Source organism: Lithobates pipiens, unplaced genomic scaffold (genome assembly GCF_037356315.1).
Source record: "Lithobates pipiens isolate NorthernLeopardFrog02 unplaced genomic scaffold, aLitPip1_a1.2 Scaffold_3, whole genome shotgun sequence".
Classification (NCBI taxonomy): domain Eukaryota; kingdom Metazoa; phylum Chordata; class Amphibia; order Anura; family Ranidae; genus Lithobates; species Lithobates pipiens.
In genome coordinates, this window is record NW_027507790.1 from 255827139 (window position 1) to 255851375 (window position 24237).

Here is a 24237-nt window from a genome sequence, read left to right on the forward strand (position 1 = left end):
GGAGCAATCACTCCCGCAGTGTTATTGTGTTCTGTCAGTGAATACAATGATTAGTGTTGCTAACTATAGCTGGCAGCACTGATTGTTTTGGGGAAAACCTGACAGGCTGGTTGTACTCAAGTCGCTTAATAGGTTGACTTGTGTAAAACCAGCTAGCCCATACATAGATCGACTATGGCTGCTCTCTGCTTAATTGGTGTAATTTCAATCCATGTATGGCCCGCTTAACCACTACGCGGTCCCTAAACATCCTTCCACAAACCTTTACATTTTTCCTTCCCAGATTACTTCATCCTCCTCTCCTATACATAGTGCCCACTGTCATACTCTCCACACTTCTCTCCTGTACATACTGCTCACTGTCACACCCTCCACTCCTCTCTCCTATATATAACGCCCGCTGTCATATCCTACACACTCCTCTCCTGTACATAGTGCCCACCGTCATACCCTCCACACTCCTCTCCTGTACATACTACTCACTGTTATACCCTCCATACTCCTCTCCTATACATAGTGCCCACCGTCATACCTCCAACACTTCTCTACTATACATAGTGCCCACTGTCATACCACTCACACTCCTCTCCTGTACTACTACTCACTGTCATACCCTCCATACTTCTCTCCTAGACATAGTGCCCATGACCATACCCTCCCTCCACACTCCTCTCCTATAATTACTGCTTACTGTCCTACTCTCCACACTTCTCTCCTGTACATAGTGCCCACTGTCATACCCTCCGCACTCCTGTACATATTGTTCACTGTCAAACCCTCCACACTCTTCTCTTATACATAGTGCCCAATTTCATACCCTCTACACTCCTCTGCTGTGCATACTGCCCACTGTCATACCGTTCACACTCCTCTCCTGTACATAGTGCCTTCTGCCATACCCTCTGCACTCCTCTCATGTACATAGTGCCCACTGTTAGACCCTCCACACTCCTCTCCTGTACATAGTGCCCATGTAATGCGATGCGGGAAAACGCCGCGCATTCGCGGCGTTCCCGCATCGCAGCGGTGTGAACCACCATGCAATCCGATTCTGTTGCGGACCAAAAAAAGGGTCCCGTGCGAGTTTGCTGCGGGAGCGCTGCGAATTCAGCCATACTCTCTGTATGGCTGAACTCGCATCGCTACGGAGATCGGATGTGATTTGCACTGCAGTGCGGTGCGAATCACATCCGGATCTCCCCCCGCAGCAGTGTGAACCCAGCCTTAATGACAAACGAGAAATAAACCCAGTGATTGTGGTGACATGACAGCTCCACTCATACCCCGCCCCCTCTACAGACAGAGAGCCCGCCCCGCGATTCCTCAGGAGGTTTGTCCCTCGCCGCCTCCCGTACTCCGGGAACATCTCACTCCCCGCTTCCTGATTGGCCGCCAGATCAGTGTCATGTGACCTCCTCCTACCCCAGCGCTCAGGATTATGTCCGTGTTTACGGTCTCCTCCGCAAACACGTCCGCGGCGACAGCAGCAGTATGGCCGAGGCGGTGAGACCCCGCAAGCCGAAGAGCCGGAACAAGCATGACAAGGTGAGCCGGACTGAGGAGGAGGCGGCGGCCGGACCCCCCACCGCACCGCACAGACCTCCTGTACCTGCAGAGGGGCGGGGCCTGACCTCCCACCAATCACACAGCCCACCTGTCCGAGCTGCTGTCACACAGACCGACAGGCCACGCCCCTCTCCCCCAGTTGAGCCTGCTAACCCCTTCCCTGCTGTTACTATGGAGACCCCCTCCCCCACAATACCATACTGTGTACAGACACCCCCCCAGTACCCTACTGTGTACAGACACCCCCCCCCCCAGTACCATACTGTGTACAGACACCCCCCCCCCCCCAGTACCATACTGTGTACAGACACCCCCCCCCCCCAGTACCATACTGTGTACAGACACCCCCCCCCCCCCAGTACCATACTGTGTACAGACACCCCCCCCCCCCAGTACCATACTGTGTACAGACACCCCCCCCCCCCAGTACCATACTGTGTACAGACACCCCCCCCCCCCAGTACCATACTGTGTACAGACACCCCCCCCCCAGTACCATACTGTGTACAGACACCCCCCCCCCCAGTACCATACTGTGTACAGACACCCCCCCCCCCCCAGTACCATACTGTGTACAGACACCCCCCCCCCCCAGTACCATACTGTGTACAGACACCCCCCCCCCCAGTACCATACTGTGTACAGACACCCCCCCCCCCCCAGTACCATACTGTGTACAGACACCCCCCCCCCAGTACCATACTGTGTACAGACACCCCCCCCCCCAGTACCATACTGTGTACAGACACCCCCCCCCCCCAGTACCATACTGTGTACAGACACCCCCCCCCCCAGTACCATACTGTGTACAGACACCCCCCCCCCCAGTACCATACTGTGTACAGACACCCCCCCCCCCAGTACCATACTGTGTACAGACACCCCCCCCCCCAGTACCATACTGTGTACAGACACCCCCCCCCCCCAGTACCATACTGTGTACAGACCCCCCCCCCCCCCAGTACCATACTGTGTACAGACCCCCCCCCCCAGTACCATACTGTGTACAGACCCCCCCCCCAGTACCATACTGTGTACAGACACCCCCCCCCAGTACCATACTGTGTACAGACACCCCCCCCCCCAGTACCATACTGTGTACAGACACCCCCCCCCCAGTACCATACTGTGTACAGACACCCCCCCCCCCCCCCAGTACCATACTGTGTACAGACACCCCCCCCCCCAGTACCATACTGTGTACAGACACCCCCCCCCCCAGTACCATACTGTGTACAGACACCCCCCCCCCAGTACCATACTGTGTACAGACACCCCCCCCCCCCAGTACCATACTGTGTACAGACACCCCCCCCCCCAGTACCATACTGTGTACAGACACCCCCCCCCCCAGTACCATACTGTGTACAGACACCCCCCCCCCCCCCAGTACCATACTGTGTACAGACACCCCCCCCCCCCCAGTACCATACTGTGTACAGACACCCCCCCCCCCCAGTACCATACTGTGTACAGACACCCCCCCCCCCCCAGTACCATACTGTGTACAGACACCCCCCCCAGTACCATACTGTGTACAGACACCCCCCCCCCCCCCCCCCCAGTACCATACTGTGTACAGACGCCCCCCCCCCCCCCCAGTACCATACTGTGTACAGACGCCCCCCCCCCCCCCAGTACCATACTGTGTACAGACGCCCCCCCCCCAGTACCATACTGTGTACAGACGCCCCCCCCCCCCCCCCCCCCCCCAGTACCATACTGTGTACAGACGCCCCCCCCCCCCCAGTACCATACTGTGTACAGACGCCCCCCCCCCCCCCAGTACCATACTGTGTACAGACGCCCCCCCCCCCAGTACCATACTGTGTACAGACGCCCCCCCCCCCCAGTACCATACTGTGTACAGACGCCCCCCCCCCCCAGTACCATACTGTGTACAGACGCCCCCCCCCCCCAGTACCATACTGTGTACAGACGCCCCCCCCCCCCAGTACCATACTGTGTACAGACGCCCCCCCCCCCCCAGTACCATACTGTGTACAGACGCCCCCCCCCCCCAGTACCATACTGTGTACAGACGCCCCCCCCCCCCAGTACCATACTGTGTACAGACGCCCCCCCCCCCAGTACCATACTGTGTACAGACACCCCCCAATATCATACTGTGTACAGACACCCCCCCCCCCCCATACCATACTATTTACAGACCCCCTCCTCCACTCACAGCTGTCCTCATACCTATCTGTGTATATATATATATATATATATATATATATATATATATATATATATATATATATATATATATATAAATAACCCCCCCATTCCTTTGCTGGGGTGTGCAATCCCCATACATACCATCCAGGTGTCCCCGCCTCCCTCATCTAGGGGCCCTGTGTCCCTATCCTTCATCCTGTGTCCCTGTCCCTCATCGGGGGGGGGGGGGGGGGGGCCCTGTGTCCCTAACCCTTTTCCGGGGGGGGGGGGGGGGCGGCTTTGCCCTTTCCCTTCCATGATGGAGTGAATCCCTCCCTGTAAATAGATCATACTGTTCCTCCTCAGCTCTGTGTCATAATGTTGCTGGCAGGAAATTACAAGTAACAGATTTACAATAAACCCCCCTCACCCGCTCTGATGGCGCCATCCCCACAGGCCATAGTGCTGCAGAATCACACTTGGCATAGAGGGAGCAGCAGAGAGATACCAGGGAGGGGGCAGGTAAGTGTTCCTGATATTCTCTTCGCTGTCTTATCATTCAAGTTGCTGCCTGCCACAGGATCCTCACTAGTGTCACAACACTGGTAGGGCCACCCTGGTGGGGGGACACTAGGATCCAATACCTCAGCACAAAGAATCATATGCCCAACCTCCATGCATTTCCTGATATTTCTTTCATGGTAAGGGTGCCCATTTGGTGACATCACCAACCCCGCCCCAGCCTGGTCAGTGTCTGGGTACGTCGAAAATATTTGTATATAATATTGGTTGTCCAAAACTGCTATACTTATTATAACCTATACCTGGAATTTATTCATTAAACTAGAGCTCAAATATTTTATAGTAAAAAGTAAATAGTAAAAAAAAATCCTTTGCAGCAATACTCACCTTCCATCCTTTACTGTCCCCTGCAGTATTTATTTTACACCACTAGAGGTCCTCAGTCTTCTGGGTTGAATGACGGCCAATGTCACTCAGTCCAAGTTCCATATATATCAGGGATATGCAATTAGCAGACCTCCAGCTGTTGCAAAACTACAAGTCCCATCATGCCTCTGTCTCTGGGTGTCATGCTTGTTGCTGTCAGTTTTGCTATGTCTCATGGGACTTGTAGTTCTGCAACAGCTGGAGGTTCGCTAATTGCATATCCCATAGATATATATATATCTCTATCTATATCTCACACGTGCATGTCAAAAAATTGTAATATTACCAAAAAGTTATTTTTTTATTTATTTACTATATTCAGTTCACGAAGTGGAATTGCTTTCCATTATTTTTTCATGGTTAGGGCTTACAGCTAGTGAAAACCCAAAATTCAGTATCTCAGAAAATTTGAATATCGTAAAAAAGTTGAATTTCGTAGACTCGTGGTGTCGCACTCTAATCAGATAATTAATTCAAAACACCTGTAAAGTTATCCTGAGCCTTTAAATGGTCTCTCCGTGTGGTTCTGTAGGTTACACAATCATGCAGAAGACTTGACAGTTGTCTAGAAGACAGTCATTATTGACACCCTTCACATGGAAGGTAAGTCGCAAAAGAAGCTACAGAAGCTGGCTTTTCACAGAGTGCTGTATCCAAGCATAATAATGGAGAGTTGAGTGGAAGGAAAAGGTGTGGTAGGAAAAGGTGAACAGCAACAGGGAGAACCATAGCCTTGAGAGGATTGTACAGTAAAGGCCATTACAAGAATTTGGAGGAGATTCACAAGGCGTGGACTACTGTCAGAGCTTCAAGAGCCCACACACACACACACACACACACACACACACACACACACACACACACACACACACACACACACGTATGCAGTACATGGGCTACATCGCTTTCCTTGTGTCAAGCCACTCCTGAACCAGAGACAATGTCAGAAGCGTCTTACCTGGGCTAAGGAGAAAAAGGACTGGACTGTTGCTCATTGTTCCAAAGTCCTCTTTTCGGGTGAAAGTAAATTTTGGATTTCATTTGGAAATCGAGGTCCCGGAGCCTGGAGGAAGAGTGGAGAGGCATAGAATCCAAGTTGCATGAGATCCAGTGTGAAGTTTCCACAGTCAATAATGATTTGGGGAGCCATGTCATCTGCTGGTGTTGGTCCATTGTGTTTTTGTCAAGTCCAATGTCAGTGCAGCCCTCTACCAGGAAATTCTAGAGCACTTCATGCTTCCCTCTGCTGACCGGTGTCTTGTAAAATAGTGTCCCCCATCAGAAGCTGTCCCCTGCGTACTGCGCATGCGCAGTACACAGGAACACAGATTCCGAAAATTGCAGAGGACGAACGGCGCCTGCGCCGTGAGTCCAGGTTCTATCCCCACTATCCAAGTGGACATAGAGTTAGAATAAAAAAGAGCCGAGCGGAGCGAGGCCGAGCCCGAAGCGTGGCGAGCGAAGCGTGGCGAGCGAAGCTCGCCCGCGAGGGGCCCTCTAAAATTCGTAACCCTATGTCCGCTTGGATAGTGGGGCTATCTCCTCCACTCACGGCGCAGGCGCCGTTCAACTTCAGAGTTTTTCAGAAGCTTCGGCTGCTCCGTACGGCGCATGCGCAGTACGGAGCGGACAGCATATGATGGGCGGACTGTATTAGGCAGAACACCGGCATTATGGAGATGCTGATTTCATTTTCCTGCAGGACTTGGTACCTGCCCACACTGCCAAAAGTACCAATACTTGTTTTTTAATGATCATGGTGTCGCTGTGCTTGATTGGCCAGCAAACCTCGCCTCACCTAAACCCCATAGAGCAGGGGTCTTAAACTGTTGGCCCTCCGGCTGTTGCAAAACTACAAGTCCCATCATGCCTCTGCCTGTAGGAGTCATGCTTGTAACTGTCAGCCTTACAATGCCTGATGGGACTTGTAGTTTCGCAACAGCTGGAGGGCCGCCAGTTTGAGACCCCTGCCTTAGAGAATCTGTGGGGTATTGTCAGGAGGAAGAGAAGAGACACACCAGACCCAACATTGCAGATGAGCCGAAGACCGCTATCAAAGCAACCTGGGCTTCCATAACACCTCAGCAGTGCCACAGGCTGATCCCCCCTCCATGCCACACCAAATTGATGCAGTATATCGTGCAAAAGGAGCCCCGACCAAGTATATTGCGTGCATACTTTATTGTACATGGACATACTTTTCAGTAAGCAAGAATTTCTGTATTAAAAATCCTTTTTTATTTTATTTTTATTTATTTTTTATTGATCTTATGTATTATTCTAATTTTGTGAGATACTGAATTTTGGGTTTTCACTACTCCGTAAGCAATAATCATCAAAATTAAATGAAAAAGATGCTTGAAATGTATCACTCTGTGTAACGCATCTATATAAAATATTTTAGTTTCACTTTTTGAATTAAAGTACTGAAATAAATAAACTTTGATATACAATTTTTTTTGAGATGCACCTGTCTGTACATTTTGTAAATAATTATATATTTTCTTTTTTTTTTTATAGTGTGTGTGTGTGTGTGGGATATATATAGATATAGATATAGATATATTTTTTATAATTTTTTTTTTTTTTATGGACAGTATTCATGTGCATCATATTGTTTATCTAAGAAGTATATTTTCCTGCCATCACCAAGGAAGGAGACCCCTTTTCTCCCTCAATGTGTCCATCTATCATGGCGTCACTTCCCGCACAGATTGCCTTTCTTTCAGGCCGTACAGACAGACATTTCATGTTTTATGGCCGGACGGAGGAAGCGAGGATTTCTCTGTGATATATGGATAGTTAATAATGACTTCACTTTCTTCTTCATAAATTACATGCAGGGATCTGCAGCTCCTTAAATTGTAAATACTGAATTATTTGTTCTTGCCTTTATTATATTTAGAAATGTTATATTATTTGTTGGACAAACGTCGCCAGCAATTACTAATTTTGGCTGTACTTTGCTTAACCACTTCAGCCCTTTTTTTTTTTTCCCCCACAAATAGCTTTCTTTTGGTGGTATTTGATCACCCCTGCGGTGAAAAAAAACGCATTATTTTTTGCTATCCTATCCCCCAAAAATATATAAAAAAAAAAAAAAAAAAAATTTTTTTTCCTCAGTTTAGGCTGATACATATTCTTCTACATAATTTTTGGTAAAAAAATCACAATAAGCGATTATTGATTTGGTTTGCGCAAAAGTTATAGCGTTTACAAAATGGGGGATAGCTTTATGGCATTTTTATTAATATTTAATTTTTTTAAATGGTGGCGATCAGCAATTTTTATCGGGACTGCGACATTATGTCAAACATTTTTGGGACTATTGCCATTTATTGGGGGTTAACCACTAGGTGGCAGTGTAGGGTTTAAGTGTGTCCTAAGGCCGTGTTGCTAACTGGGGGGCGTGGCTGTGTTTTATAGATCACTGATCTCTGCTCCAATCACAGGGAGCAGAGATCAGTGTCACTTGTTGTTAGGCAGAACGGGGAGAGGCTGTTTACATCAGCATCTCCCCGTTCTTCCTCCCCGTGAGGCGATCAAGTCACGCGGGAGCCGCGTCCGGATTCACGGAGCTTCCCGCAGCCTCTTAAAGGGCAACGTAGAGGTATGTGATTTTTGCCTGTATGTGCCCTTTTGCCGACGTATATCAGTGTGAGGCCGGACGGGAAGCGGTAAAACTGTAACTAAATGCAAAGTGTTTTTTCTTTTATTTTTTTATTTTTGTATAGATTGGAGAGGGATTAGAACCCCTGTCATATTTTTTTTTTAATTGTCATCTGTGCTCCCGATACGGAGATTCACCCCTTTTTATATCCCTCTTGTTCACCTTTATCACTAAAAATGAAAGGCACTGTATATGTAGAAAAACGGGTAGAAATCTGCTATACATCTCCTTTCAATGTGAGCAACTTGGAAGGGAGCCAAGGAACCGTCTATGGTGTCCTGGTCCCGTCTGGTGTCCTGGTCCCGTCTATGGTGTCCTGGTCCCGGCATTGTAACTTGGACGCATAAACAGGATATCTTCTAATTATAATATAGAAGGAATGTGCCATCACATAAACAGACTCATTATGACTTCCACTAATTACAAAGCTGCCAGACATTTTTTACACCGTTGACCATCCTGCCTCACCAGTGTGTCATCCATGGCTCTGCCATTAATCATCCTACTACTCACTGGTGAGGACAACAGGGACACATGGAGAAGTCATGTGATGAGTTCCCACAATGCACCTCACCTACAGCACACGGGGCGACGACATCATGGCTTTATTTTTATATGTGATAACACACTGCAGTATTCCGCAATGAATGGAATCTCTGCTGCTGGACAAAAAATAAATAAAAAAATAATCAGCCAACCCATCCCAGGCATCTTCCAGCTGGAGAGGACCTAAAAAGATGGCCACCTACTAGGAGATGTTTATTTGAAAATGTTTTGTTTTCAAAACATTCGTTCAATTTTCCGATGTTCAACAGGGGGTCAAATCGATGTTCATGGCTAATTTGTTTCTCGAATGAATGCATTTTTAACAGTGAATGTTGTTTTTCATTTGGGAAAGTCCATTCGTTCCAAAATCAAATGTTGAAAGTAGTGGTCGGCAGATTATTTTGGCTTTTTTTTTTTTTTTAAAGAAAATCGGCATCGGACAATTATGCAAATTAGGCAGATTAACACAGCAGCACGGTGTACCAGAGCCAGAAGGTGAGTGCGGGGGATCGGAGGCAGGGGTGGGCTGGGCGGAAATGTCCCCCCAGGCGCCCTACCTTCTATTCAAAACGCCCGCTATCACAGCCCCTGTCTGCTGACGGGGTGTTTATTTATTTTCTTTTGGTGGAGGAAGTCGGCCACTGATTAGCTGTTACTGGCCACGCTACATCCTGGGAGTTGTAGTCCGGAGGCAGAGGCGGGGCGTGCAGCGCATCAGGGGTTGAATGGAGTTCTGTCTTCTGACTGTGGCCAGGGGAGGGGCTGGAACAGAGACAGGAGTGCTCTGCTGGTGGGCGCTGAGGTGGCAGTGAAGGACATTGTTAGGCTGAACTGGTGAGCACTGCCTGGCTGCACTGATGGACACTGATAGGCTGTAGTGGTGGGCACTGATGGGCTGTAGTGGTGGGCACTGATGGGCTACACCTCACTTCTCAGCCCTAAACAACAACCTCCCCTTTCTTGTGGAAAAAAAAAAACAAAAAACAATAAGCTCTTCCCCACCTCTCCACCCTAGATTTTATGAGATGAAGGGGGAAAAACAAAACAAAAAACACATCGGCCTAAAATATGGGCCACAAAAATTGGCAACAAATGTCAGCCATCGGCCTCCCCAATTTCTAAATATTGGCATCGGCCAGAGAAAAACCCATATCGGTCAACCTCTAGTTGAAAGCTAGTATGTGTATGAATGAATTTATAAACCACCTGTATATGATGTTCTTATCTTATCTCTGATATTTATCTGCTGTCAAGTGTTTTCCTTTCTAATTAACGCTTGCTTAAAAACTAAAAATGAACTATCCTAGTGATATTTCACCCAATAAACTATCTTCTAAAAAGTATGAGAGCAGAGAGGTCATCTAAAGTTCAACATTTTAAAATGAAGTCTTTGTAAATCTATGGAAAACATAGTATTCATTATTAAAGATTACTATTGCTTTACTTATTAAATAATCTTGCTAAAACCACTACTATATGATAATATAAATAACAAAATATATATTGATTAATATGAAATTCTACTACACTATCTTCCCATCAACTCTAACCAGCTTGCCTGTCTCTACTAAGAAAAGCACCCTCACAACATGATGCTGCCACCACCGTGTTTCACGGTGGGGCTGGTATGTTTAGGGTGATGTGCAGTCTTAGTTTTCTGTCACGCATAGTGTTTTGCTTTTAGGCCAAAAAGTTCAATTTTGGTCTCATCTGACCAGAGCACCTTCTTCCACATGTTTGCCGTGCCCCACATGGCTTCTCGCAAACAGGAATTCTTATGGCTTTCTATCAACAATGGCTTTCTTCTTGCCACTCTTCCGTAAAGGTCAGATTTGTGGAGAGCGCAACTGATAGTTGTCCTGTGGACAGATTCTCCCACCTGAGCTGTGGATCTCTGCAGCTCCTCCAGAGTTCCCATGGGCCTCTTGGCTGCTTCTCTGATTAATGCTCTCCTTGCCCGGCCTGTCCATTTAGGTGGTCATGTCTTGGTAGGTCTGCAGTTGTGCCATACTGTCAATTTTCGGATGATGGATCGAACAGTGCTCCATGAGATGTTCAAAGTTTGGGATATATTATATATATATATATATATATATATAATATATATATATATATATATATATATATTATACTCTCTAATCTCTATCGTGTGTGTATAGATATGGATTTATATAGTGTGTGCTTGGGGTTCTAAGTAATTTTCTAGCAAAAAATGGATTTTAACGTGTAAGCAACAAATGTCAGAAATGGGCTTAGGCGAGAAAGGGTTAAATCCTATATTCGTAAAGTGCAGAGAGAGTGATGCACTGTGATGGCGCTGACCAATCAGAATCGCTCTGCTCTGTCACTTTCCTTCTATTGCTTTCATCCACCTCCCAGGGTGACTACGTTTGTTCTCCATGGTAGCCACCCCCCTCTTGCTCACGCCCCAAGATTGGACTGTAGGATGTCTATTGTGCATAGAGCAGAGACTGCAACTAACCTGCACTTCCCGTCCCAAACAAAGGGGAGCGAGAGGTAAAAGAGGTCCAAGAGCAAACGGAGGACATTACAAGGAGTCGATCGATTGAACTTGGGTACATTCAGTCTGCCAATGCATGGTTCAAATCTCAGCTGGTTCCAGGCAGCCAATGAGAGAGCTTGCTTGGCTTCTTTGGTACCAGAAATGGAAGATGGGGGGGGGGGCTGCATACAAGGCCTTGGCATTTGTGTGCGCTCAGTGCAGCACGATCACTGATAATAGTGCAACACGTCACCTAGGAACAGAGACCTGCCACCCCTCCCCCTTCCCCTTCCCCCATAGTCTGACAATTGATGTCCATCGACATGCATCATGTGATGTGAATGGGTAGAATCAGTTCTGTGGCTCAGCCGGATTTACCATAATTCCATCTTCCTGTTTGGCTCCATTTTAATGTCAATGTTGCATTACGATCGTCTCTTGTATAATTGCCTCCATAGAAACTGCAGAGACGTATCCGTTCCCCACCAGAGCTCCGGGCTCCATTATTCCGTTCTAGAGGAGGTCGTATACATTATCTATGTACAATGTCCCCTCTGATGTGCCTTCAAAAGAAGGTGTGGTGTGTGGGTTTTTATTTCTTTTATGTTATTAACTACTTCAATACTGGGCACTTACACCCCCCCCAGGCCAATTTTCAGCTTTCAGCACTGTCGCTGTTGAAATGACAATTGCACGGTCATGCTACACTGTACCCAAGGTATTTGATCAGCTCTGTGATTTTAAGGTTTTGCTAAACAAATAAGACTTTTTTTTTTTTTTTTTTTCCTTTTGTTATAAAATGTTGTAAATACGTTTTTCTCCTTCGCTGATGGGCACTGATAGCCAGCACTGATAAGGTGGCATTGATGGGTGGTACTGAAGGGCACTGGTAGGTGCCACTTATATGCAGCACAGATGGGCATTGATAAGCGGCACTGGGCACTCATTGGTGGCACTGAAAGGCTGCACTGGTGGGTACTGATAGGCGTCACTGCTGGGCACTGATATGCAGCACTGATATCATTGATAAGCATCTCTGATGGCACTGGCAGGCATTGGGGATGGGTACTGATTGCCAGCTGCTTGGGCACTGATTGACATTTCCCTGGTGGTCCTGGCTGGTCATCTGAGGGGGAGCTGCACTGATGAACAATCAGCACAGACCCCCCCCCCCCTTGTCAGGAGAGCAGCCGATCGTCTCTCCTACTCGCGTTTGTCAGATGTGAGTGAGGAAAAGCCAATTGATGGCTCTTCCTGTTTACATTGTGATCAACCGTGATTGGACACAGTTGATCACGTGGTAAAGCGCCCGAGATCGTAGTTGCTATGTGTCGGGCTGACAAACTGCAACAACGATCTCCGATATGCGCACCCCCGGTCATTCTGGGAGGTCGTCATATGATGCCCACGCACAAGAGCTGCGCCACCCAACTGTGATTTGACAGCCGGCAGGAGGAAAGCGGTTAAACCCAAGAGCTAACTTTTTATTATATTGCAGCGTACCAATCCTTAGATGCGATGGTTGCATATGTTTTTTCTTTAAACTCTTCCTTTTCTATTTTCATCTGGTGATTTTTATTTTTTATTTTATATTTATTTATTTTTTTAAAGCACAAGCTCCGTAGATGTAGCAGTTACAGGGATGAGGCAAACCATTTGCTACTGATAGGGGTGCTTACAGTGATTATCTTTTATTTATGTAAAACTTTAATCCCAAAAAGAAAAGAAAATGTTTGCTGTAACTGCTTACGAAGCGGGAGCTGCAGTTTTGGCTTCAATTTGTTAGTGTATGTAAATCTGCTAGTACATCCAACCCCCCCCCCCCCCCCCCCATGCTGCTGTCCAAAGGTGCCCCTTGTTCTCCTTCATCCAGAGTGGGGGCGCTCTAATACAAGGTGGTATGTTACTGGCCAGATCACCAAGTGAAAATGGAGGAGGGGGGGGGGGGAAATGAATGCAGCCACCACATCTAATGATTGGTGAGCTGTGATGTATTACATTTATAGTTTTGCTTGTAAAGTCAGAAGTTTTTTTTTTCCTAATGCATTCTATGCATTAACCACTTAAGGACCGGAAGGATTGTGTCGCTTTAACTGACAATTGTGCAGTTGTGCGACTTGGCACCCAAACAAAATTGACGCCCTTTTTCCCCCCACAAATAGAGCTTTCTTTTGGTGGTATTTGATCACCTCCTGCGGTTTTTCTTTTTTGCGCTATAAACATACACAGATCCTCGTTCTGCCTCTGATCTGATTGCGGGTGGCCGGTGGACATTGCAGCCACTGGCCACGCACATCGGGTCCCCCGCCGTGCAGTGGACGCGTGCCTGCTATGGTTCTTCTGGTTCTCCGACGTACAGGTACAGCGAGTCGCAGGAATAATGACGGCAAGTAGTTAAGCCCCCTCCCCCAATACTTACCCGAGTCCCATCTCTAGCCAGTGATGTCCACGAGTGTCTCAGCGATCCGGGACTCTCCCTCCTGATTGGCTAAGACACAGCAGTGGCGCCATTGGCTCCCGCAGCTGTCAGTTAACCAATGAGGGCATAGAGAGGAGGCGGGGTCGAACCGCAGCTCTGTGTAAGCTGCTTGCTGTGGGGGCGCTCAACAGGAGGAAGGGGCCAGGAACACAAAGAGGGACCCGAGAAGAGGAGGCTCCGGGCTGCTCTTTGCAAAACTACTGAAACAGAGGAGGTAAGAATAACTAATTTGTTATTTATATATTAAAGTGATGATATTACTTTTTTTTTTTTTTTTTAATCACTTTCATTTTTAATTATTCAGACCCTCTTCACTTTTTTTCAATTTAATGTTGGGGGTTATAAGTAGTTTTCTAGCAAAAAAATAAGGATTTTTACTTGTAAACAACAAATGTCTCTACTGCGCATGCATGAAGCTTTCTGCGCTTTCTGAATGGCGAGGCAGTGGGGGAAGGAGGAAGGGGGCCAAACTTCTGAGTGATCTTGCTGCGACGAGATCTCTCAAAAGGGGGGAAACTGGTACCTGTCAAAAACAGGTACCCACTCCTCCCCGAATGGTGCCAAATGTGGCACTGAAGTGGGTGGAACTCTGCTTTTTAAAGTGGGTGTAAACCTTTTACAGCCACTTTTTACTACAGGCAAGCCTACAATTAGGCTTACCTGTAGCTGCACGGTTTAGGAGATATCCCTGTATTTGTATGTGCCGATGTCATCGGCGCATGCGCACTAAAGCAACGGCACGTACCTAGCATTGCTTCAGTTAGACTGTGCCGTTTCCGGCGGCTCCCACGCGCATGCACGGGAATGACGTCATCGCGGCTCCAGCCAATCGCAGCGCCGGAGCCGCGATACCCAGAAGTAACCCCCGTGTAGTAATGCACGGCCGCCAGTGCTGTTTTTTTGAATGCCAGAAATTTGCATTCAAAGTGCCGTTTTTCACCGCCAAAAAAAACGACAAACGCAGATAAACGCTCATAAACACGCGTTAATTAGTGTTTGGCATTCTATTTTTTCAATGCATTGTGGGAGTTTGGAATGCACTGTGGGGATTTTTGGAGTGTCCTCTGTGTGTTTTTATTAAAAACGCCCATAAATGCTAACGCTAGTACAAAACGCTGTTGAAAGCAGGTTTTTCAACCAGCGTTTTTCTACCAGCAATCTGGCGTCCAGAAAAAGCTTTTTTGAGCTTCAGTGTGCATGGAGCCTTAAAGAGGAAGTAAACTTCTTCTGCTTTCATTTGCCTATGGGTAGGCCTATAATAAGGCTTACCTATAGGTAGTTTAAGTATCTCCTAAGCAAGTACCATTTAGGAGATATTTACATTACATGCAGCCCGTAACATCACTGGCGCATGCGCACTGAAAGAACGGCTGTGGCTGCTGTAACTTCCAAGCCCTGTGCTGTGAATGGCGGCTCCAGACACTCACAGTGGGCGCTGCTGCAAGGCTTTGTTCTAAGGGAAGTATTTTATAATGAGCTAGTATGCGATGATGTGATGCATGCTAGATCATTATGCCTTTCTTACAGGGGTCTTTTTTTTTATTTTATTTTTTTTTACAAACTTTTTAAAGGGGTTTAGCAAGTAGCAGTGCATGTGTACTGCCATGGATTACGCTGGGTGGCTGTATTGCATCACCTGTGGCCCCTGGGTGGGGAAGCCCATTGTTGGGCCCCTGGCACCTGTGTGTATGGGGCCCTTACCTCCTGACAATCCCAGGTTCTGCGGTGAAATGGTTACTTTGCTGTGAATGGAGTGCAGGGAGCTCTGATTGCCGGGAGGGGTTTAGCTAATTCGGGTCTTGTGGTAGTCAGCACTTCTACACAGCTGATTACCAGCATGGGAGAAGGAAAGTCACACGCTGCAGAGAAAAAACACACAGCGCTTCTATCTATTCCCAGCAGCTGGACAATCGATCAGACCTGGACTGATCTCTCTCTATACCCAAGAGCTGGCAGTTATTAATCTAACCTAAAGTGTATGTGACCCCCCAACTATGATCTTCTCTGATTTGTTCCCTTTTGGTCTGCTAATGTGCTATAACTGTAACCAAAACCTAAACAGAAATAGTTGAGCTTTTAAAAATGAATGCACTGGAATGCCGTATGTGTGTGTATGTGTGTGTATGTGTGTGTGTGTGTGTGTGTATATATATATATATAATATATATATTAATAATAATAATAATAATAATTTTTTTTTTTTTTTTTTGGATAGCGCAAGGGAGGGTTATTTATAACCCCCTGCTCATGTGTTTGTTTGTTTTTTTTATTTATTTTTTTGCAATCTGTGTTCCATTTCGAAGATTTCACTTCCTATCCCATAGCCAAACAGGAAGTGAGAGAAATCCCTGCAAATGAAGGGAATTCCTTTAGAACCCCCGGGTCACCAGAATTAGTGTCCTCCTTGGAAGATTTCCCCTCTTATTTTTCTGGGGACAACCCAAAATTTGGGTATTTTCTCTTATTCTATCTTTCAATGATAATGGTAAACAGGACAAATCGAGAGGGCGAGTCTCCCTAATGGGGGGGGGGGGGGGGGGGGGGGCACATGCAGCAAAAAACTGTAAAAACTCTTTCCAAAAAAATAAAGTTTTGCCTTTTACTTTTAAGGTAACAAAGTAATACATACATATTTTTTTTCCTTTGGTGTGGTAACCAAGCTTACTTTTGGCAATACTGTTTATTTTTTTTATTTACTATGCAATGTATAAGCAAACATAATTTTATATATTTGTTGATATATATTTTTTTAGTTTTAAATTGGTGTTTTTTTTATTTATTTTTTTATTTTTATTTTTTGAAAGAGTAGTTTTTGTTGCAGACAAAAAAAGATACATTTTATTTTATAATATGTTCTATTTGGAACAAAATACTAAAATGATTTCTGGCAAAACATGGCAAAGTTATTTCCAAATGTAAAAAAGTGTGTGTGTGTGTGTGTGTAATTTTGGAATTTTGGTCATTTTCTTGTTATGTGACACAGAAAAAGGTAACAAAAAAAGTAAAGGTTGTAAAGGCTTGTGTGTTTGTTATTTAAAAAACAAACAAAAAATAATTTTTTTATGTTTTTTTTTACCTCCTCTATGCAGTTGGTTTTGCACAGAGCAGCTCGGATCCTCCTCTTCTCAGGCCCCTCTTTGCTGCTCTTGCCCCCCCCCCCCTTCTTTGAGTGCCCCTCAGCCAGCAGCACCTAAGCCAAGTCGCAGCTCTGTGTATCCATTTAGACATGGAGCCCCTATCTGACCCCTCCCCCTCTCTCCCCTGACTGACTGACTTTGACAACCACGGGAGCCAATAGCACCGTTGCTCTGTCAATCAGGAGGAGTGTAGTGGATGGCTGAGGGGATCGCGGACATCGCTGGAGATAGAAGGTGCTCGGGTAAGTAATTGGAGGGTGCTGGGGAGGCTGCTACACACAGAAGTTTTTTTTTTTTTTTGTTTTGTTTTTTTATCATCTTAATGCATAGAATGCATTAAGATAAAAAGCCTTCTGCCTTTATAACTCCTTTTAGAACTAAAATATTGAAGAAAAAAAATTGAAATGGCAAAAAAAAGGAGAAGCAGAGAGTACAGTTAATTAGGGATCAGGGTTAAAAGTAGTAAGGGTCCATAGAGAAATAACAAAAAAATAAAAAATAAATTTTTTTATATATCTATAATTTTTTTTTGTATACAGTATCTTACAAAGTTAGTACACCCCTCACATTTTTGTAAATATTTTATCATTTCTTTTCATGTGACAACACTGAAGAAATGAAACTTTGCTACAATGTAAAGTAGTGAGTGTACAGCTTTTATAACAGTGTAAATTTGCTGTCTCCTCAAAATAACTCAACACACAGCCATTAATGTCTAAACTGCTGGCAACAAAAGTGAGTACACCCCTAAGTGAAAATGTCCAAATTGGGCCCAATTAGGATTTTCCCTCCCTGGTGTCATGTGACACTTTGGTGTTACAAGGTCTCAGGTGTGAATGGGGAGCAGGTGTGTTTAAATTTGGTGTTATCACTCTCACTCTCTCTTACTGGTCACTGGTAGTTCAACATGGCAAAAAAAAAATTCAGGCTCTGAAAAAAAAAGAATTGTTGCTCTACATAAAAATGGCCTAGGCCAGTGATGGCGAACCTTGGCACCCCAGATGTTTTGGAACTACATTTCCCATGATGCTCAACTACACTGCAGAATGCATGAGCATCATGGAAAATGTAGTTCCAAAAACCTCTGGAGTGCCAAGGTTTGCCATCGCTGGCCTAGGCTATAAGAAGATTGCCAAGACTAGATATAGATATAGATAGAGATAGATAGATTTTGACATTAACAGATCATCTGCAAGTGTCATTTTACAGGTGCTAGAGCTGCACAATCAATCGTCAAGAATCGTTATCGTGATTTTGACTAAAGAGTTTCACAATTCTTTCTATGCAAAGAATTCTCTCTGCTCTTCTGAAGCCACAACCTTCAAAAAAAAGGAAGGAGAAAAACTGGGCAGTCTGCCAAGAATCAAAACATTCTTTATCAATTGAACTTAAAGCGGTTGTATAGTGTTTTTTTTTTTTTTTTTTTTTTTTTTTTTTTTTTACTTTTACCTACAGGTAAGCCCGATTATATAGTATAGTTTAGGAGATATTCCCCTCGCAATGAGCCGCTGACTGCAGCGGCGCATGCGCACAGGGGATTTTTGACTGAAAGCCCAGCAGACGCCATACCTTGGCGGAAAGAAATCTCCAACGCGCATGCGTGGGAGTGACTATATCGCGGCTCCGGCCACTGACAGCGCCGGAGCTGCGATACCCGGAAAAAACGCAGAGAGAACATGTCAGCTTTCTCGGCGTGGACCGTCGGAGATATAGGGGCCTCATTCTAAGGTAAGTATTTCATAATGAGCTAGTATGCGGCACCTACTAGCTCATTATGCCTTTTCCCTTGTAGGTCTGAAGGAAAAAAATAATTTCAGCAGGTTTACTACCGCTTTTAAGTATAAACATTGTAACAATTTGTCAATGGAATAGACTTCATGTGTGAGTGAAAAAAATTTAAACACTTAAAGGGATTGTAAATTTAAAAAATTTGAAGAAGGACGGCGGGGGCGAGCGCGGGATTTTCGAGGGGTGAGGTAAGTAAAAAGGGGGGGCTCGAGGCACAGGCAGTGTGAGATGTTTTTTCACCTTAATGCATAGAATGCATTAAGGTGAAAAAACATTTACCTTTTACAACCTCTTTAAACCTTTTTCTGACTGTTAAAATAATTTTTATTTTGCTAGAAAATTACATAGAACCCCCAAACATTTATATATATACTTTTTTAGTAGACACCCTGGAGAATAAAATGGCAGTTGTTACTGGTATATTTTTTGTCACACTGTATTTGTACAGCGGTCTTTCAAATGCAATTTTTTTTTTTTTAATTACTTTAATGAATTAAAAAACAAAAAACTATTTTTTTTTTCTTGTATAATGTGAAAGATTTTACGTTGTGAGAATCGTGATCTTTTTATTCTAAGCAAAAAAATCGTGATTCTCATTTTGGCCAGAATCATGCAGCTCTGACAGGTGCCCCTGCTGTTCAGTACAGAGCAATTACTAGCTGTCATTTTGACAGCCTGTATATGCCAATAATAGTGGCCATGGAGCAGGAGAGGAGCTGGACGTTAGAGATGCATCCCAAAAATGTTAACGTGCATTCAGAATCCTCGAAGTATATTACACATACCTGAGAAGTCTTAGCTGTGTGGCCTGCCAGGTGACCCACAGGAACTTTTCAGTACCCCATCCCCCTGTCATGTACCTTTATTATCTGTCCAGTACTCCTTTTTCTGTCCTGTACCCTACCCCTTGTATGTGTCCAACCTGTACTCCAGTGGATAACGCCTACCAGTGAACTGGGATGGTGTTTCATTTAAGAACTGGAATTAGAAAGGGGATTGTACTGGGCAGGGCAGATGGCACAGCGAGAACGCCAATGAGCGCCTTTCTGTTACGGATTATAACAGGTGCTGGGGGAGAATGTCCTGAAAGGATTTCATGCACTAAAAATGCACGTATCCTTTTATCAGGCCTTTTCTAAAAGTAGCTGCGAAGAGGACGTTTCTGCCTTTTACTATGTAATCACACGATCTGTCTGTGTTGTCCTATGAAGATCTGCAGACCTGGCGCTGCCTTACACTTGCAGAGGAGTCTCTGAAAATGCAGCTTACTGATAACAACATGATTGCAAGGAAGAGGAACTTGCACAGCATGACGGCTTTAGAAAATCTTAGTATTAGTATTACTTCCCTGTATTTCCATTCTGAGAAATGGCATAAAAACGCATGTCATTGCTAGTGCATGTTGATGGAATGTAGTGGCAAAGAGGCCACAGGAGATCAGCAGCACGGAAATGAAACAAAGTGAAATTTGATTTTATTAATAAAAAAATTAAATGGCAGTTGTTTGATGCACGGTTTTAGTAAGCCATGTATCGTCCGGTCAGGAATTGCATCTACTTTTACAGTCTGTGGATGTCTGCCCAGCCTCTGGCTCATGCCTACCTGGGTATGGCTGTCACCATTTCTGTAGTATCCCTGTGATCTTTTATTTCTATTTAAAGAGACGATGTCTGTGCAAAGCCCCCCCCACCTTCTGACCTCCTTATACCCCCCTTACAGCTCCTTTTGCTTCTCTGCAGCTCTGACAAATACCCAGCACTTCTAGGTGTGCAGGAACATTTGACCTGCCACCTTGTGACTGTGCCTGCCAACTTCTAGGCCCAGGCACTGCCACACAACCGGGAGAGAGATTCCACCATTCCCTTTGGGTTGCTGACACATCCAATTTCAATGCTGGCTTAAAATTGTGAAGGAGATTATAAGGGGGGCCAGGGGGGATTGTGCCTATTGCAGGGACTTCTTTTCCCCTGGCCATGGGCATGATAACTGCCTCTTTAAAAGGCATCATAGAAATATAGAAAGTAGCCACAGAACAATAGAAAGATATTATATATATATATATATATATATATATATATATATATATATATATATATATATATATATATATATATATATATATATATATATATGCCAAGCTCATTTTAAATATTGGTAAATAAGCCCTATAACGGGCAACGCGTTTCAGGAACTAAACCCCCTTCATCAGGGCTCACATACAGGATAAAACACATCTATCTGTCCAAGTTTTAAGCTTTATTTTAGCCCTGGTGAAGGGTATACTAGCTCATTATGCCTTTATCTTCCAGGGGTTGTGTTTTTTTTTTTTTTTTTTTTTTTTTTTTTTTTTTTTTTACAACCTTTAAAGCGGGGTTCCACCCTAAAGTGGAATTTCCGCTGTTCGGAACCCTCCCCCCCTCCGGTGTCACAATTGGCACCTTACAGGGGGGAGGGGGGGGGTGGAGATACCTGTCAAAGACAGGTATTTACACCCACTTCCGGGCATAGACTCCCATGGGAGTCTATGTCATTCCCTGTCCTGCCGCGCGGTCTGCTGGGACACACACGGGGACCCAGTGACAGCGCAGACAATTCCTATTGCGCTGCGCGACTCGCGCATGCGCAGTAGGGAACCGGGAAGTGAAGCCAATTCGCTTCACTTCCTGATTCCCTCACCGAGAATGGTGGCGGCAGCAGCCGAGGGCCGAGCGATCGATCGGCCTCGGCATCGCTGGAACCCGGGACAGGTGAGTGTCCATTTATTAAAAGTCAGCAGCTGTAGTATTTATAGCTGCTGGCTTTTAATATTTTTTTTTTTTTTTGGTGGAATCCCTCTTTAAGCACTTTCCAACCACCGCATGCTGATATGTCGGCACAATGGCAACGCTGGGCAAATGGGTGTACCTGTATGTCCATTTTAATTAGTGGGCGCCCACCCGCCGCGTACAGGGTGACTGGGCCTGTGGGACCAGCGGACTCGATGTCCGCAAGTCTCCCGGCGATTGTGTCATGGAGCTACAGAATGGGCAAGTGCATATAAGTAAACCAGGCTTTTCCCCGTTCTGCCTCATGACATGACAGATTACCGCTCCCTGTCATCGGGAGTAGTGATCGCTGTCATGTAAGTGGAAGCCCCTCCCCCCACAGTTAGAATCACTCCCTAGGACACACTTAACCCCTTGATTGCCCCCTAGTGGTTACCCTCTTCCCTGCTTTTCTCATTTACACTAATTTTTATAGCACTGATCGCTGTATAAATGACAATGGTCCCAAAATGGTGTCAAGTGTCTGATGTGTCTGCCATAATGTCGCAGTCATGATAAAAATCGCAGATCGCCGCCATTCCTAGTAAAAATAAAATAAAAATGCCATAAAACTATCCCTATTTTGTAGGTGCTATAACTTTTGTGTAAACCAATCAATATCCGCTTATTGAAATTGTTTGTTTTTTACCAAAAATTATGTAGAAGAATACTTATCGGCCTAAACCGAGGAATACATTTATTTATTTATATATTTTTGGGTGATATTTATTATAGCAAAAAGTAAAAAAATAATAAAGGACGTCCAATTTTGTTTGAGCGTAACGTCGCACGACCGTGCAATTGTCAGTTAAAGCGACACAGTGCTGAATTGCAAAAAAAGTGTTCAGGTTGGGAAGGGTTTAAAATCTTCTGCGGACTGAAGCAGCACGGGGGGTGGGGGGGGGGGTGCTGGGGCATCAGATAAGCAGAAGTTCCACTTTTGGGTGGAACGTCTCTGCAGCTATTACCTTTTTTGTACCACCACCCTCTCCCTTTAGAATGAAAGCTCTTTGAGCAGGGCCCTCCTGTACCTTTTTTGTATTGAACTGTACTGTAATTGTGTTGTCCCCCTTTATACATTGTAAAGTGCTGCGTAAACTGTTGGTACTATATAAATCGTGAATAATAATATTTACATAATTGTGGTAGATCTCAGGTTGATTGTACAGAGACAGTAAGATAATGACACTTTTTCTGTGGGGGGGTGGTATGACCCCCTTTACAGCTGATGGTAAACAAAAGGCGCTGGCTGGCGTTGTCCAAATGTGGCGGTGGCTACAGCGGGCATCTCCTCCCACTTTTTTTTTTTTTTTTTTCTTTTAGCTGTCTGCCAGTTAAGTCATCGGGGCTGGGAATAAGTAAGCTGGTTGCTAGGAAGCTGGTGGTGTCACTGGCACCCTAGCAACCGCCAGCTCTGTGCTGGAAACGGTCACATTTGAGGTCTTCTCGGCACATAGATGCCCCTCTCTGAGCCAGGAATGAGTCCCGGGGCCCAGGGATGAGTTATCAGATGCTAGTACAGCTAACGGCACTCTACTACGCAAAGGGTCTAAACATGCACCCAGGACAGATTGTTGGTGGTATAGACCCTCCCCCTCTATGTGACAGATCCATGGACCTGCTCCTGATGGGGACAGTTGCCTACGGTGACATTTGTTATGTGGAGGAGCGAGTGAATCCTAATTGTACAAACTGTGATGTTCTGCTCAATTGTTAAAGGGGGGGGGGGGGGGAGCAATAGCGATAGAAATTTGCCGTCTTCAGATCCATTTATTAGAAGAACATGGCCTGTAATTATGGCACTTGCATCGTCGCCATGGGAACAGCTTATGGAACAAAGTTTTATTCCCATGATGCTCTGTTCTTCAAGCAGCAGCAGAGTGTGTGTGAGTGTAATTTTTTTTTTTTTCAAAGAAAGAGTTTACGCAAACCCTCCGCACCCTTCCCCCGCTCTCCTTCATTTTGCAGTGATGTCAGCGCTTTGTGCAAAGTAGATCTTGTACGGGGTCTGCCTATAGAGGTGAATGGTGTCCTCCTGGGGGTCAACTAATTCAAATTAGGACAAGCACTTGTGTTTCTTCATGCCTAAGAGTAAACAAATGTTAATACCTAAGCACAATTTTGCAACTTTGACACTGTACAGATCACCACAACTACTCTGTGCATCCAGGTGGATTATACCGTGTTTTTTTCCCCCAACAAATTGGGCTTTCATTTGATGATAAATGGTAATGGATATCGCCTGATTATTTTATTTTTTCTTCTTCTTTTTCTTTTTCTTTTATCACTTGCTTAGCGGGCACAAAGGAAAACTGGCCAAAAATGTATAACATAAAATATTATATATAAGAAAAACCCCAAATAAATCTCCAGCAATACCACATATGTGTGTTTATATATGTGTGTTATTTGTTTTAGGTACTTGTAGTACAGTCCAGAAATAATAGTGCACGTTTTGCTATATTTTTTTAAAAATATTTTTGTCCTACCTAAAACCCACTGACAATACCAAAAGCTTCGTAATTGGCTTTTTTTCACCTCACGCTGACAACGTGAGGAGAAAAAAAAGCCGATCCCTGGGTTATGCGCAAGGGACATCAGCCCCGAAGAGGAATAAGGCACATCTGCCACCTCCT

At 45.2% G+C, this 24237-nt stretch overlaps 1 protein-coding gene across 1 annotated transcript in view; it reads left to right on the forward strand.

Moving 5' to 3' along the window:
* Nucleotides 1-1379: 1379 nt before the first annotated feature.
* EPG5 (ectopic P-granules 5 autophagy tethering factor) overlaps nt 1380-24237 on the forward strand; it is a gene marked incomplete in the record, with an annotated part of 249948 nt that continues 227090 nt past the window's right edge. Inside the window, 1 exon segment of the mRNA XM_077463073.1 lies at nt 1380-1545. Within this exon segment, the coding sequence (XP_077319199.1) occupies nt 1492-1545 (54 nt within the window).